Genomic DNA, 17,349 nt, shown 5'->3' on the forward strand with positions numbered 1-17,349 from the left:
TCAATTTAAGTGGGCAACAAATCGTTTCGATCGTTAAGTTATGAAAACTCGGCAAATAGTAACGACTAAGAACATGATGATTGTCGATTCAACGTGAAAATCACCATGATTTTGAGATGGTCAAAAATCATAAAATCACTATTTATCTGTAGCACAGTAAACAAAAACCAAATGGCAGCTTCAAATACAATAGTTGACTAACAAACTAACTGAAGCGCTGTTGGACACCGGTTTGCTTGTACAATTTATACTTTGCGCCAAACCGACTAAAAGTAACTTGAAAATCTTTAATTAATTGGAGTGTATTTATTAACAGAAAATCAACATAAATTTGCATTGTACTGTAGAATGGCCGTATTGGATCTGACGTTAAAATATAGATCTTGATTTACTACTTTCAGTCTGCTAAAACAGACAACAGTTTTCATATTCAAGACTAACTTTTTCAGATAGTTTGCGGTTCCTGACATGATAAAATCTTTTTTATAAACCTTGATTTTGACTGTTGTTTGTTTTGACTGTCGAACTTGAGTTTAAGAGTCTGCTTGGGAACCCAGCTCAAGCGGCGCAATTGTCGTAGTACTAGTAGTTTCCGAATTCTCGACTATACGGTTCGGAGTCTTGACCATGTCGAACCATATAAGACAATCTTGCACACTTGTCGACTTCGGGGGCGCCGATCGGGTTCGCATTCGGGCTAGCTTCGCTGTCTCGTTTTGCTTATTTGGGTTTACATGCCGCGCTGTCATTGGGGGAAGATCGATTGGTTTTGGTTGAGTCACGACACTAGTTGCAGCGGGCGTGAAATGAAAACGACTGTTCACTGGATTGGATCCGTAGGATAACCTATAAGTAGAGTTGACCTTGGATACATCCTTTGCTGTTTCAGGCATGAACACTTTGCGAATGGGGGTAGGCGATCCGCCCGTGTATGTTGTCTGGTTGACTGAGATGAACCCCTGGTCGATGTTTCGCTCCCCCGCCCAGTTGAAGAAGTCAGGCTGGTACTTGCTTGCACATCTGGTTTCTATTTTTTTCTTGCCCACACCCTTAAATAGTTCAGAATCCCTATCAATAGTCACTATCAATGGCACGTAATTAAATTAACTTCACATTATTTTCAGCGATGAAGTTTGATTGAGCTGAAGCAAGATGAATTTATGATTTTAACGAGTTTTGTATAATGCAATGGTATCCTTAAAAAACAAGGATCGCCGGTTGCTGTGCAAGCAGCTCAGAATGTTCCGACCACATTCATTTATGAAACAGCAGAACCTATTTTTTGTTCCTATTTTTGCAATTTCCAGTTAATTTTTTCTAGAAAATGCGATTGACTCAGGTGAAGAAGTATTAGCCTAATTGTTGTGATAAACTTATTAAATAGTTTCAGAGACAGAGATGTCTAACGCAAATCAACCAATTGGAAATGATGAACAGCTTGAGGTATCCGAGGAAGCAAATCTACCGAACCTGAGATACCAAGATCAGACTCCGATACCAAAATCATTATCAAACCCGAAGAGACCAAATGAAGTTATGAGTCCATTAAACGAGCAAGAAAGTAAGAAGCAGAGTATTGACATAGAAGAAGCTGTCGAAAATGCCATCAACACAGCACTCCCAAAAATTCTGGAAAAACTAAAACTTGATTTGAAGAACGAATTGCAGACAGTCATAGGAAATGCAATAAGAGCCGAATGCGCAAACCTTAAGAAAGAAATTTGCGAAGAGCTTAACGACGAAATGAAAAACAGCGAACTCAGAAGTACCTTAAGGACCCTGTGCGAGACTGAACAGCAGGAAACATACAACAGACGTGACAATATTCGAGTACTGGGAATAAACGAAACTAGTAGAGAGCAGCCTGAAGAGACAATCAAGAAGATTATATCCATCTCTAAGGAGATTAATGCAAAGGTAGAGGAAGGCGATATTTCAATTGCTCATCGATTACCAGCCAAAAATGTAGCAGCCCGCCCTATCATTGTGAAGTTCTCCAGGCGCATAGCCAAAGTGGAAATTATGAGGAAAAAAAAAACCTTGCGAGACAAGCCCACCACTGAAAATGTTAAAGTATTTGAAGACATCACCAGAGCACGAGTGAAGTTTCTGAAGCTTATGAAAACTGACAAGCGCATCGCATCAACATGGACCAGAGAGGGCATGATTTTATACACTTTCCAAAATAATGATCAAGTGTATAGATATCAAAATATTTTCCATGCTGCATCAGATCTTGGTTACAGTTTCAATGACACCATGAATTGTTTTCGTGACTGATAATGTGAATCCCTCAATTGTGCTTAATAATGAATTATCCCAAATTACCTGTTATAATAATCAATCTGGTCATAAAGCGGATTTCTTTAATTTTTCTGTGCTACACCTAAATATCATGTCTTTAAAACCACACTATGAAAAATTGGAAGCACTTATTTTAAGGCTTGAGTCTCCACCTGATATAATTTGTTTAAGCGAAACATGGCTAAATGAAACAGATGAAGGTAAAATTTACCTGATAAATGGTTATAACCAATGCCTTATGCAAAATCGAAATGGCATGAGAGGAGGAGGAGTGATGGTTCAGGTACATAAAAACTGTAATTTACTGAAACAACGAGATGTCACATTTGAAGAGGCTTTATTCGCGGAGGTCGAAAAAAACAATTACAAATTAAAAATAGCCGTCATCTACAATCCACCAAGAATAAACAAGTTACTCTTTACTGACAAACTTGAACAGTTTCTTGAAGATAATAGCACACATTCTGACCCTTTCATTGTATGTGGCGATTTCAATATAAATACACTGCAAGAAAATCAACTCACCATTAATTACCTGAACGCTATAAACTCGAATGGGTTTGAGTATTTTGCATCAGAACCTACTCGTGTATCATTAACAACATCAACTTGTTTAGATCACTTCATCTATCAAAATATTGCAAATCCCAATTCCACGGTGTTAGAACAAGAAACTATATCAGACCACTATCCAATCCTCTTAGATTGGTCAATAAAGCAATGTAAAAAAGATATATCGATAACATTCCGTGATACATCTTTTCTGAGGAAGGCTTCAAAATGTAGAGAATTTGAAAATGAATTACAGCGTGTGTTAAGTGAACAGGAAGAAATTCTCATGGGTACCGAAGATCCCAGTGAGTCTTTTAATTTATTCAAATGTATCTTTGAAAATGTCCTAGACAAATTCGCTCCGCTAAAGGCAATTTCACCAAGAAGCAAAACTCAGCCACCATGGTTCAACAATGATCTTAAAAATCTGCGAAATAAGCGCAATGCAGCCCATCGAAGATGGAAAAATAATCCTGAAAATCCAGAAACCCTAGTGAATTTTAAAAAACAAAGACAAAAGTTTGAAAACGCCGTTAAATGCAAGAAAAGAACACATTACATGAATAAATTTAGACATTGCATTGGAGACTCAAGACAAACATATAAGTTACTCAATGAATTAAATTGTAAGAACTTAGCCCAATCAAATATTCCTGTTCTAGATTCATGCCTTCAAGTCCAAGAAAATCCATCTAATAAAGATATTGCTGACAAATTCAATGATTTCTTCACTAACATTGGAGAGAATTTGAAAAAAGAGTTGCCTAAAATAGATCCACCATGCTTACCCAAATTAAATCACTCCATGTTTCTTTTTAAGGTAACAGAACCAGAAATACACCAAATCATCTCTCAATTGGACGATAAATCGACATCTGGGGATGATTACGTCAGTAACTTAATTGTCAAATCTTCTAAAAATGCTGTTGCTCCTTTATTAACAATACTTATTAATGCGTCTTTTTCTAAAGGTGTTTTCCCTTCCGAACTTCGTAAAGCCAAAATTGTTCCAATCCACAAAGAAAAATCGCGGCGAGATGAAAACAACTATCGGCCAATTTCTTTACTAATAGTTTGGAGCAAAATCTATGAACGCGCAATGCACAACAGATTATATTCTTACTTTGAAAATTTATCCCTTTTATACAACAAACAATTCGGCTTTAGAACCAAACATAGTACAATAGATGCAGTAGCTGAATTGACAGAAAATCTAAGAATGAGAAGTCATACAAATGAAATTTATAGTTTTTTCTTGGATCTTAGGAAAGCCTTTGATACTCTCGATCATCAAATACTACTAAATAAACTGGAATCTTATGGTATAAGAGGAAATTGTAACCGGTGGTTTCAGACCTACTTATTTGAACGGACTCAACGAGTTTTAGTAAATGGACAATTCTCTGATTGGAAGAAAATAACATGCGGTGTTCCTCAAGGCTCGATACTGGGACCTTTGCTTTTCCTAATTTACGTAAATGACCTTCCATCAGCATGCAAATCAGTTGAAGTAACACTGTTTGCAGATGACACCAACCTGACGGCAATTGGTTGCCAAATAACTCAAATTAGAGAAGATATTGGCAAGCTGGATCGTTGGCTTCTCGCCAACAAGTTAATAGTTAATAGTGATAAAACAAATCAAATGAATATAAAAAGTGCTTCCAATTATCGCTTCAAGCTTAATTCTTCTAACATTATACTAAAACCCGTATGCAAATATCTAGGAATTTATATAGATTGTAAGTTATCTTATCAAACTCATATTAATAATGTTAAAATGAGACTCGGTAAACAATGTGGTATTATATCAAAACTGAGGCATTACGTGCCGCTTTCACAATTACTAGAATACTACAGAAGTAATGTTGTTCCTATAATACAATACGGAATTCTGATTTACGGTTGCTGCAGTCGAAGTTCACTGGAGTGTTTATTTCTTTTACAAAAGAAAATAATTAAATTTATGTTCTTTCGAAAGAAAATGTACTCCTGTAATGACATTTTTCTTAAATACAATTTTCTATCGGTTTTCGAATTGCATGTATACGAATTGCTCAAATTTGTTCTGCGCTCAATTAATTCGTTTCATTCAGAGAGTTTCCTTAACAATTTGTTTGTTTTTAATAATCGGCAGAGACAAACAAGAAACTCAAAATACAATTTACTATTAGAACCTCTTTGCAAGAAAAGATTTGAACGTTTTTCTATCCGATATCGTGCTTGCAAGCTTTTTAACTTATTGAGACTGCAAAATATAATTCCTGAAAATATTGAAAGTTTTTCTGAGACAAAAGTAAAAGTGTTTTACCATAATTTCAAAAATACATTTTTGTTGCAAAACGACGAACTAACAAAACTTATCTACGATTTGTAGTACTTTTTCCCTTTTTCCTTTTTTCTTTAAAATGATTATCGTTGGTTAAATGCTACCAGGCAACTGCTCTAGCTTCCGATTCTCGTGCTAAAATATGAAGCTCTAAATCCTTGTAGTTCAGGAGATATGGCCATTTTTACGATTTTTCGAAAAATATTAAACACTTAGTAAAAAAAAAAAAAAAAAAGAAGAAAAGGAAAGGAGAAGGGGAAAAGAAGAGAAAAAAGAAAAAAATTATTTTTCTTAAAAATTATTTTAAAACTCACCTGCGACCGTGAACCTGGTTGTCTTAAGTTAAAGTTGATGGGCTCTTTCAGTAACGCCAACAAAAAATCTTAACTTACGGAAGAAAACCTACTTCAAAACTTTTTTTTTTTTTTTTTTCAAATTTCGTTTTTTTTTTTTTTTCATTAAATATTAGTGTTAAATCTTTATGTTTGAACAACTTAAGGGTAGACCCTGGAGGACCTTTAGGTCCCGTTGTCTATCCTCTCTAAGTCGCATCATTTAACTTAAATTATAAATATATTCAATGTTGTATTTAATGCTGACTAGAGAAATAAATTCTTTCTTTCTTTTCTTTAAGTAACAAAGAGCGGTAACTATAGTTCTAGTAGATTTTAAACATGGGAGCTCAGCCTCTCACCAAATCGGATCAGTTTTTTTTTGACACTGAGATTACTTTTTTGATTTTTTAAGAATCTGAATCACGGCTGATAGTTCTTCAACTGATTATCACTTTTGACTCCGTACGAGCTTTCCTTGAGGTAAAAAAACAGACTCTAATCCGCAGATCGTTTCCACTCTTCGAAAGTAGTCGGAATAATAAAGCTGAAATTTCATGAACGAAGATTACAACTAATGATTAGTTCACACTTACCAGTCAAGCAAAAGTTGTCTAAAAATGTAAAATGAATATAAAATTTGCCATTTGAATTTCCTTCAGAATTTATTAGTCGTCAAATGATTAAATGATTTCAGCTGTTAAAAACTAGGTGTTAACTTATACCCAAAAAGCGTTATAGCAAAATAAGTTCAATTCAATTGAAAAAGAAGTTCTGTAAGAACGACGCAGACTTCTCATAAACAAGTCGAAATAAAAAAAAAAACAAGTAACAAACCTGATTCAGATCAAAAACATATTATGCTTGCTCATTAGAATTTATATCAGTTTGGACATCGAAAGGATTCAAATTAGTACGATTTATCCAGGAGGAGAAAAAGCCAACATACGACCTGTTCGGCTCTTTACTAAAAACCGCTGTTGCGCCCCTGGATAAAAATTACATGAAGTTTTTGGAGTTTGATTTTTCTAGGCAGGGTAATGTTGTCTGACCCCTAAGCAACAAGCATGGATCATAGTAGGCTTCGAACCTTTAGGTTGAGAAGCGGATACGACCGCTCGCCAAATTACACCTATATAAGTCTATAGGGTTTAGTTGTTGGTAGCGTAGCCCACTCTTACATCAATGCTGTTTAAATGTTTCTTGCCGTGTGGTGTGGTGGCGTACCTTTGTTGTTGTGTTGAATAAAAAAACATTATTGATTATATACTGAGTGAGTTAGATTGGTTCAAAAATGGTACCTGCCGACGTTGGTTTGATTGTTGAAATCACTTTTTGATACTGCTGAAAAATAACAGATGCAGCTAAATTGGGATGTAAACTAAACCCCCTAGCTAATCATTTGAAACAATCATTGTTTTTTAAACCAATTCATCAATTTAGTTTCAGTTAATTAAACCTGTCAGTTGGTATAGCTCATGGTGCAGCCAGCAGTTTCAGTCTAAGATGTTTGAAATGAGCATATAGGGGTACAAATATTCCGGCCTCAACAAACTCTAGAACTAATTTTTATGTGGAAAACCTGGATAATTCTTTTAAGTGTCGTCAGCTCGAGGGGGATATCATTGTGTCAACACTGGGATCTCATCCTTCTTTTAAAAAAAGAGGTATTACGCAACTTAGATCTGCCCCCGGGAAAGGAAGGTGATTTGGAAACACCAACATAAGGAGCAAACTTTTTCGATGGAATCAGGTGCGGATCTAAGATTTTCTCGAGGGGAGAGGTGGCGGATTTTCAAAATGTTTTTGAAATTTTGTTTTTGAAAGAGGCCAAAAAGGCGTTTTTAGGCACTTTTTGGAAGTTTTTACGAAAAAGTTGCTCCTCCCTTAAAATAAGTACTTATTGGCGCCGTAGGCGCCTTTAGAACAATTTTAGGGTCAGTCAGCCACAAATGGATATCTCAAATTATTTCAAAGGGGGATCCTTTGGGTCGGCAGGGAGTCGAATCCCTAAGGAAAAGGGGTGTCCGCCCCTGGATAGAATAAAGAAAAAAAATTCAAGGAAGCCAGTATCGAAAGAACGGTCCAAAAACTGTTCCAAATGACCATTTTTTAAAGCAGATTAGAAAGTAAAGTCTCGTTTTTGCCCACATTCGAATCGAACTCATAATTTTTCTATTTTAGCAAACTTCAAAATCTGTGCGAGTTGCTTTTCAGGAAGAAACGAGGAAAATAACTATATCGTTGCAAGGACGTTTTTATAAAATTCATCCAATCAGACCATTGAGTCTGAAACCTTTCTTCCTTCCAATAAACAACCAGGCAGCGCAATGCGGATGAACAGTGGCTATACAAAGAAGCCAGTCAGGACATATTTCAAGCGAAAAAGAAACTTGAAGATACTCTGTGTCAGCAATTCCAGTCAAACTCTTCTTCAGGCCAGACGAATTCTAGGTCCTTTCACATTAAACGAAAACTATACCTGTCAGTTCAGCGAAAACTCATAGTTAAAAATCGATAGTATGGCGCAAAGAATGCGAAATTAAAACAAGAATAGCCAGTTACTGTGCAAGTAGCACAGAATGTTCCGAGCATAGTCTTCTCAAAAATAATACAAAACAGTTTTTTCAAATTGGTGTCTTTTTCGGCATGGTGTGATAAAAGGATCCGAACGAAAAACTAGAGATAAGTCATCTTCGATAGTCATATTAAAATAAGCGAACTGAAAAACAACTTTTTCAGAAAAAGTCTAGAAAAACGAAAAAAAATCAAAGAAAAAAAAACAAAAACTCGTTCAATATTTTTGCAGTTTTTCTAAATTTTTGAAGTTTTTGAGTCCAAAAGGCGCTAAAACACACAAAAAAACTAACGTTACTCAAGTAAACTAAATTTTTACGTTTTAAGTTAAACTATTGTAAGCATTTAAGCCATTAAAATAACTATTAATATTATTATAAACACTTCTCATACAAAAGTATGAAGGGAGTGATCCCTTTAAAACAAAAGTTCGGAAAGTTTCGGATTGGTTTCGGATTGGAGTTGCGACATTTGGTGCATAAGCAGGCAATTCTCCATGAACACACGATATCTGAATTATACCGAGTTTCAAACTGACAAGAGTTTGATAAGATTTCTTTTAAGACCATCTGGGTCAGGGAAGTTGATGGACGGTGGTAGGACGGTACTATTGTAAGCCTGCTCGCTCGCTTTTTTCGCTCGAATTCAGACGAAAAAGCGAGGATTTCAAACCGGTTTTTCGAGACACTGGTAAAGTTTTTCTGAAACTTTTTTAAGTCGTTAGAATGTAAAAGCTTTAATATGATATACCTTTCAACACTCTCTGATGATTATTTGTGGTAGCTGATTTTGCGTGGAAAACAAAAAAAAAACGAAAAAAAAAACCTAAACACACCGGAATACAAATTGCTCCTAATTTTTCAAATGGTCGGAACAGTAAAAAACTAACCCCCAAACAAATCATCCAAAGAGCCAAAAGCTAATTATTTCTGCGGCAATGATTTTTCAAAATTTCAAAAAAGAAAACGTGCCCGGCCAGGAACGTTTCGCGAGAAAATCACCCATTGGTTGCTCAAAAAAAAATCACCCATCGAGTCAAAATATTCGTTTCTCTAGATTAATTAGTGTCCTCTTCCTCTTGATAAAAAATTTGAAAAAAAACTCACATTATTGAAAATAATTATGAAGCCGCAAATATAGTTTAAAAAACTTGGTCGGACGCCTGTATATCAAACAATTTTTAATCAAAAAAAGAAATTGGAAGCCAAACAATATAGAAACAGTCTCGAAACGTTCCAAAAGCCGTCTGTCTTTTTTGTGGCTGCTAAAACTTTGAAATATCAGCAAACATCCAAATTTGATGCTAAAACAGAAATTCCTTGGTTAAAAAAACTCGAGATGTTTGGTTTCTGAAAAAAACAATATGCACAGTTTCCGGAGTATCAGCAAAATTATCAAAACAATGACTGTTAATTAATCGTATTTAATTGATTTTTACCTTTTTTTCTGCTTTCATTCATCTTACAAACTTTTAAGAATGACAAAAATGAACTAAAATTAGCAAAAACAATTATAAAAACTCTGACCCTGAAAAAATTCTTTTCGCCTAAGTGAATATTTGATTAAACAAACGTTTAGTTCCAAGAGCCTTTCGCGTAATTGGAAGGAGTTAAAAATATAAACACAACCTCAAAGTTTAGTGCATGCTGTTTAGGAAGGCTTAGGAAAGGGTTTCTTTCTTCCTTTAGCCCATGTTGGGTGGGTTCAGCTCATCCGTCTCCAGGCTAAAGAAATTTGCTACTTCGACCGGCTTTAACCACTAAGCGGGCGAGGTCGGTATTTAAAAGCCGACTGTAACCCGACCGAAGAGTGGAAAACTTAAAGCGAGTGGTTCTGGGAAAAGACTGCTCTGAAGGGTCGATGCTAGGAGGTGGAATACAAATTAGTTTTGAGGGAGGGGTTTCTGATAGGAACTTGGTTACTAAATTTGTATGGTTTTGTTTTAAAAGCGGCTTGTAGTAGTTAAAAACAAAAATGGAAACTTCTTCTGAGTCGTTAAGATTTAGCGGCGGGTTTAGGTCGATTAAGAGGAAAACTGTGACGTTTTTCAGATCACTTAAAATGGTTTTTCGCAATTGACGAGGTGGTTTGGGGTAAGAGTGATACAAATGATTTGGGTGATGTAAACGATATGTTAAAATTCAAAACTGAGAAATTAAAAGGGAGTAATGGTTTTTAACGTTTAGGATTTCGACTTCACTGTGCAGGTGGGCAGTGGAGCTCATTAGAGTTAAACCAGTGATCACACGGAGGGCTTGATTTTGAGTGGCCTGCAGGTGTTTAATGGAAATTTTGCTGGCGGCATGCGCCCAGGCCGGGGATGCATAATCTAAAATAGGGCGAAATAAAACTTTGTAGGTTAAAAGTAGGGTCTCTTTAGACTTAACCCAAAAGGAACCTGCTAACTCCTTCAGGACTCCTATCCTGCATCGAGCCTTCTCCTCAGCAGATCCCTTGCAGTTAGCTACAAAGCATAGACTCGGGTCAAAAGAAACCCTAGAATGTTTGAATTTTTAATAAGAGGTAGAGGCTCGTTGTTTAAAAAGACTGTTGGCGTTTTGTTAAAATCTTTGTTTTAGGATGAATGCAAGGTAACTGATCCGTTAGAAGACGTGAAAGTTAGCTTCCGGGAGGTGAAAAATACAAAAGATGATGCAGAAAACCATTTAGTGAGCGTGACACTGTCTCGATGTCGGGACTTTGGGCAAAAAGGTGAAAGTCACCAGCGTATGAGGTGAGACGAACATTTTCGGGGGGCGGAGGCGCGTCATTCACGTAAAAAGTAAAAAGGGTCGGTGATAGTACTGAGCCCTGGGGAACACCTCAGTGAACAATTTTATGGGGGATCCTCGGTTGTTGAAAATGGTGGTAGCTTGTCGGCCACATAAATGATTGTTCAGCCAACGAACTATGCCTCTTGGCAGCGGTATGTCATGAATGAGTTCTACTAGTGTTCTATGACATACCATATCAAATGCCTTGAAAAGATCAAATGTGGCGAGGACAGTACGCAAGGTAGGGTGGTTTTGGTTAAAACCATCAGTGATAAAAAAAGTCAATGCGGTTGTGGTGGAGTGAAAAGGGCGGAAAACGTTTTGGTGTGTGGCCTATGGAAGGTGCTTTGTTAAAAAGGAGTGGATTAGCCTCTCTGAAACTTTGACAGCGGGGCACAGTAGTGAAACAGGCCTCTATGAAGTGGAGATTTTATGGTCCTTTTCAGGTTTGGGAAAGGAGATTATTTTGGAGTTTTTCCACAATTGGGGGATATATTTGCAGAAAGTTACACAAATGAGTCAAGTAATCAAGTGCAAGCGGTCCGAGGTGTTTGAGGTGGACATTGCAAAGGCCATCCGGATCGAGTGCTCTAGAGGGTTTGCTCTCTGCAATGGCTTGTTTAGTTTGTTGGGGAAAAAGTTGGGTTATCAGAAAGAGAAAGTTTGGAAATTTGCGTTTTGTTTTCCTGAAACTTTGTCGGAGGTATGAATTCTAGCATTGGTAAATTGCTTATGGAATGCTTTTGCTATGTCAGTATCGGAGGTTATGGTTTTAGAGCCAAAATTCATGGGGTGCCTCCCTAACACAGACCTGGATCCGTTTACGGAGCGTACTACTTTCCGGAACTTTCTGGCACCAAGGCGGTAATCACAGATCTGGAGCAATTTAAGTAATTTATTTCTCTTTTCTTTTGGTGTCGGATTCAGGAGTTGGCAGTTAAGTTGTGAACTTGTGTAACAATAGTGCTGTGTGGTTTCCATGGGCTGATTGTTTTTGTAGCGGCCGCGGTCTCTTTCAGCAGCAAGAATAAATGACTCCGGAGAAAGAGACCGGGTAAAATGGCGGTGACGCTCGGCGCGGATGGGGTGGCGTGCTGTTCTGAGCACCAGATCCCTGAAAAAAAAATTTCCGGCCGCAACTGAAGGCGGATTTCCCGAAACGAGGATACCCGCCTCAATCTTCTCTGTAAATTGCCGCCAATCAGCCCTGAGGAAATGTATGTATGTCTTTTCCGGAGAAAAGTATATGTCGTTATTGAGGGGTAATTCAATAAGTATGGGAAGTTGGTCGGAGCCAAGGGTTTTGATAGGGTTCCAGTATGCAGTAAGTAAATGGGACTGCGATGCAAGGGAAAAATCAGGCGAGGAATGTTGTGCATCAGTAATAAAAGGTACTCTTTTTTGGTTATTGTCATTTAAGGGTGCAAAACTGGGTTCGGTTATTTCATTGGAGAGTACTTGACCTCGTTGGTCCTCTTCGATATTCGAAATCCAGAGGGACGAAGGAGCAATGGCGTCCCCCAGTACCAGATCATCACCAGGAACCAGGGGATCAGAGAGAGATGCGGTATAACCGGGAAGACAACTAGTTCGGGGGAACGGGTATCTGAAAAATACTTAAACGAAGTTTCAACGAACTGGCTACTACAGAGATACTCATAGCCTCTAGCGTATTGTCGGTATTTAAAGTAAGTTCTTCGTACTGTATTGACTCGTGGATAGCAATGAGGAGGCCACCACCCTCTTTGTTTTTGTCTTTACGGATGAGTGAGTATAAAAGCCCTTTGGAGGGGTGACTACTTTGTTTTCTTAACTTGGTTTCCCGGAAAAGGGCAATATGGATTTGATTCTGGGCTAGGAAAGCTGCAATTTCGAGTACTTTCCCAGATATTCCATTTAAGTTAAATTGTAGTAGTCTTAGGGTGCCTTAAGTCAGTTGAGGAAAGGGTGCCTTTTAGGAAAAGGTCTGTTAATCTATAGTTTTATACTGTCATGTTTATATATTTCAGGTTGGGTTTATGTAATTCAAATTCCTTTTATAGAAGTTTTCACATGGTAGCAGAGAAGATTTCATTTGTAATGCCAGAGTCTTTATCACAAGCGTCCTCCATGCAAGGATCGTCATCATGCAGAGCCTCCCCATCTATTTGACAAGGAACTAGTTTTGAGAATTGGAAGAGTGAATTGAATCTTTGGAAGATTCTAACTGATGTTACTACGAGCCAGCAAGCTCCCACTATTATACTCCAATCGTGAATAATGAGAATGGAGTTGCAACTTTGCTCGACCAACACACGAACTTTGATAAAGATTCCGTGGATCTGGAGTACAAAGCATACACAAATTTTGCTCAGCTAAAGCGAACTGGAGGTCAGAGCATAAGTGACTATCTCGCTGAATTTGAAACTAAGTACCAAACTGTTGAAACTCTTGGAATGAAGCTGTTAAAACCAGTTCAAGCTTGTAAATTATTACATGGTGCTGGTCTGTCTGTAATTGAAAGACAGATGGTACTAGCGGCAACACATACTGCGACAAACTGGCACAGATATTGTCGAGATAAAGTCTAAACCAATTTTCAAAGCTGGGACTGTGGAAACAACAGGCGAAAGCGACCAGGAGACGATGTTGCTTATTGGGGGAACGCCAAACGATTTGAGTCACTATACACGAGCTCCATATCGTGGCAGAAGACCATATCGAGGGCCCATAAGAGAAACAAATCGGAAAAACATGTATGGCAGAACACAAACTTGCTCGCATTTTAAATCAGTGAATCGCTTTTTTGAAGACTGTCAAGATCGTGAAATTTCGAATGAAACAAATAAAACGTAACAAGATGACATTTTTCTCACATTTGCAAGTTTTTCTGATCAACTTATTGAAGAAACTAGAAAAAGGGTTATTTTGGATATTGGTTGCACTTCGACAATCTGTGGAATACCGTGCTTAAACGGTTTTCTGGACAGTTTGACAGCGCAGCAGAAGAAACAAGTAGAATACTTGAAAACCAGGACAAAATTATACTTGAAAACCGGGACGTGTTTCCGGCTATGTATAAATGTCGTCTTCCTGTTCAGATTGGCAATCTGAGTAGCTTCTTAGACGTACAGATTATCAAAAGTAAATCACTACTTCTGATTCGCGTGAAATCATTGGCAAATGAAAGAGCGCTCATTAGCACCCACGTACAGCGTCTATCTATCACTAGAATCGGCGACATGTGTCTCAAAACGACTACCTCTGAACACCTGATTGAGAGCGTTTTTCCTGAACAAGAGTAATTCAAGGACGCTGTGCTGTGGTCGTTTGCTGAACTCGCGTATAAGGACATCGTGAAACTCTATCGACAATTTGGCTATTGCTCTGTCAAGAAACTGAGTGAATTGATAAAGAAACCTAATCAGAAGTGTGCAAATCTGAGTGAAATTATAGAAAGCGTGACACAAGAGCGTCCTGTATGTCAGCAGCATGGAAAATCACTGCCGGGGCCAGTTGTGACTTTAACACTATCTGAAGAATTTAACAGTGTTTTGGCCATAGATTTACACTAACTTTCTCCAGGGAAGTACTACATTCATTTTATAGACTTCTACTCGCGGTTTTCTCAAGCAAGCGTGACTACATCGAAAACTGTAAACTGTCCAAACGATCGTTTGCAAGTTAAAAGAGATATGGATTTTGCAATTCAGACCTCCCACAACAATTTTAACAGGCAATGGCGGCAAATTCGACAATTACATATTTAGGAAGAACCGCGCATGTCGATGCTGCAAGGTCCATGCAAGTAAATTGCGTAGTGTAGATGATGTGTCTAACGCACCTAACGAAAGTACTGACGAGAAGACTGCTTTAGAATGCGAGCAGAATGACATACCAACCATGGAGGCTGTTAAACAGTGCGATTGTACTCCTATCGACAGTGTTTCGTGTGATAAATTACCAGTAGAGTCAGTTAGTGTTCCGAGAATTCAGTCCAAGGACTACTTGCCAAGCGTCAATGGGTGTACGACACAACAACAGCGATTAAAAATAAGGCAAAAACCAATGGGCTGAAAGAAATGAAAAAACGTAGGAAAAATATCCGCCCTGGGCTATTTATGCCGGTAAAGTCTGAGACATTGCTTCTTCGCCAATTACTCACTATAGCAAGCAAGGATTTGAAAACTGAATTACGACTAAAGTTGAACTCATTTCTGCGCAAAGTAGTGGCATTTGTGAAAGCTTTTAACAAAGCTTCTCAAGGAATAATAGTACCCGGTTGTAATACCAATGCTTAGAGCAAAGATTATTTAATTTAATGCAACTAGTTAATCAGTCATTACATGAGGCCTAAATTGTTATTGAAATACCCATCACAAGTCAGCAATACTAAAAAAACAATGAAATTTGAATTAGTAATCATATAACAGCTGCCTCAACATTTTATAAAATAAACTATTTAAAAAACAGCTGTTTCAACAAAGTACGAAAATTAAATATCAACATTAGCTCAATCAAAGTGCATGATTAATTGCACTTTGATTGATTCAAGCTGGATGTTAAACAGCTGAACATCTGTAGCACGTTCAACTTTATTACTTAAGTTTCATAAATCGTGAGGGCTGAACTGTTTTCGTAATCAAGTTTTTGATAGACGCAAATCAAATCAAATCCACAGCAATTAAAACAAATTTTAATTTTTGATCTTTATATTAGGCAAGGCAAGACTGCCGTTAGAAGCCAGGTCAAAAATTAATTCTAAGCAAATTTCTGTACTACTATGATGGAGTGGTCACTTGAAAACAACCAGGTCCCTTGAGAATCAGACATTTAGAGCTCCCAAATCTTTTTATGAACAATTTTTGCACAAGTTAGTATTCAGAAAATTTGCATGCGAAGTGCATGCGGGATCTGTCTATCACAGTTGCTTTTTCGAAGAAACTACTTTATCATAGCAGTGTACCAATTTTTCTAACCTGGCCAAAGCCCATGGCATCCAGAATCAATGCAGTTTTGTTGTCATGGTTTGTAAAAGGGTTCTTCAGCCTGATATCCTGGAAAACGAAATAATTATTTGAGGGTTAAAAACTTTCAGGACTTCACGAATCAGGACGAAACCTTGAATATTCCGACAGCCCTTTAATGCCTATGAAATATTCAGTTTTTTTTTTTAATGACAAGCCAACAAGCCATGTAAGACTTGAGCCCACTTCCCACACACACACCCACCCACACACACACACACACACACACACACACACACACACACACACACACACACACACACACACACACACACACCCACACCGCACTCAAGTTATGCCAAACACAACGCGATAAAATTTGCGTCTGGTATTATAAAAATAAGACTGAATAGCTCGATCGAGGACTCATTTCTATATATTTTTTTAACTTTCAATTAGCCTTCAGTGATATGACCTAAAATCGCTTTGAGTATAGCTCGTATTTTGAAGATCATGCGATGTTTTTTTGTCCTCGATTTAAAACATCCAATTGCAAGTACTACTAAGAAAAGGCGGTATTTTTCCGAAGGGAAGGAAATTCTATTTGCCTACAGGTATAAAAAAAATTATTATTCAGGAAACAAATTTGAACAGTGTCAAAATTCTGATAGAATGATTAACCATAATGATTTAAACCTGATCAAAGAAACCATTTTATGTTTACTCACTCTGTATCTTCGGGAAAAGGCTTCTGGAGGCGTTGGTTTAGCCTTCTGTCTAAACTCATTTATAACTCCAGTCCGTGCTTGCTCTCGATAATGCCCGTGGTAACCCGAAGGAAACTAAAAGCATGTTAAAATTGGTTACTTCGGTACTGGTACCTCAAACAAATATAAACAAAAAGCCACGAACCCAAGATCCGATTATCTCTGTTGCCATCATCGAATTAACTTCGCATGCTCACATGAATAAATGGTTTAATAATTATAAGTTAAAAGTTTTGTCATGCCTTGAATAACGCATTTCAGTTTGATTCGAAAAATTGATAAAATCAAATAATAAATACATATAGTTTGTGAAAAAAAAACACGTTGACATTTTTGTTCCGATTCCTGCCATATGAAGAGAAACAATCATATCCATGTATAGGCTTTTTTGCCCGCCACGAGCGAAACTAAACCATGATGAGTCAACAACAATTGTTGGAATCTCAGCTACCATTAAAAATTGAAGCGCTAATTGAAACGGAGTCGAAATTCAGAAATGCGCAAACAGCAAACAAATCGACGGAAGGAACAAAACAAATCAAAATAACCAAAACCATCCCTCATTCACGAAATAAGTTGTCAAATCAGCCGAAAATCTGGTGCAGGCATAACGAGACTGCGCTTCCGATATACAGAAACAATTCTTCACAAGAATACAACAGTAGATGACAATCTCAAAAACAATAACTCTGCTAAAATACTACCGCAAACTGCATACAATGATAATTAATCTCCCCCTTAGTAGTGTGACTTTCGACCACAATGGTC

At 37.4% G+C, this 17,349-nt stretch overlaps 3 protein-coding genes across 3 annotated transcripts in view; 1 reads left to right on the forward strand and 2 right to left on the reverse strand.

Annotated features, from left to right (window-relative positions):
* Nucleotides 1-17,349, reverse strand: part of LOC134844621 (huntingtin-interacting protein 1-like) — a 477,037-nt gene that overhangs the window by 393,289 nt on the left and 66,399 nt on the right. The gene's annotated exons all lie outside the window — the stretch shown is intronic.
* Nucleotides 274-16,800, reverse strand: LOC134844634 (uncharacterized). The gene is made up of 4 exons (XM_063861419.1): nt 16,727-16,800; nt 16,543-16,656; nt 15,827-15,904; nt 274-1,049 (listed from the first exon to the last, which is right to left on the reverse strand). The coding sequence occupies exons 1-4, from the start codon at nt 16,754-16,756 to the stop codon at nt 534-536; spliced, it is 738 nt and encodes a 245-aa protein (XP_063717489.1). The 5' UTR covers nt 16,757-16,800; the 3' UTR covers nt 274-533.
* Nucleotides 1,357-17,349, forward strand: part of LOC134844597 (talin-1-like) — a 185,319-nt gene continuing 169,326 nt past the window's right edge. The window contains exon 1 of the mRNA XM_063861357.1: nt 1,357-1,382. The gene's annotated coding sequence lies outside the window, so the exon portion shown is untranslated. The remainder of the gene's footprint in view (nt 1,383-17,349) is intronic.

Source organism: Symsagittifera roscoffensis, chromosome 1 (assembly GCF_963678635.1).
Source record: "Symsagittifera roscoffensis chromosome 1, txSymRosc1.1, whole genome shotgun sequence".
NCBI lineage: Eukaryota > Metazoa > Xenacoelomorpha > Acoela > Convolutidae > Symsagittifera > Symsagittifera roscoffensis.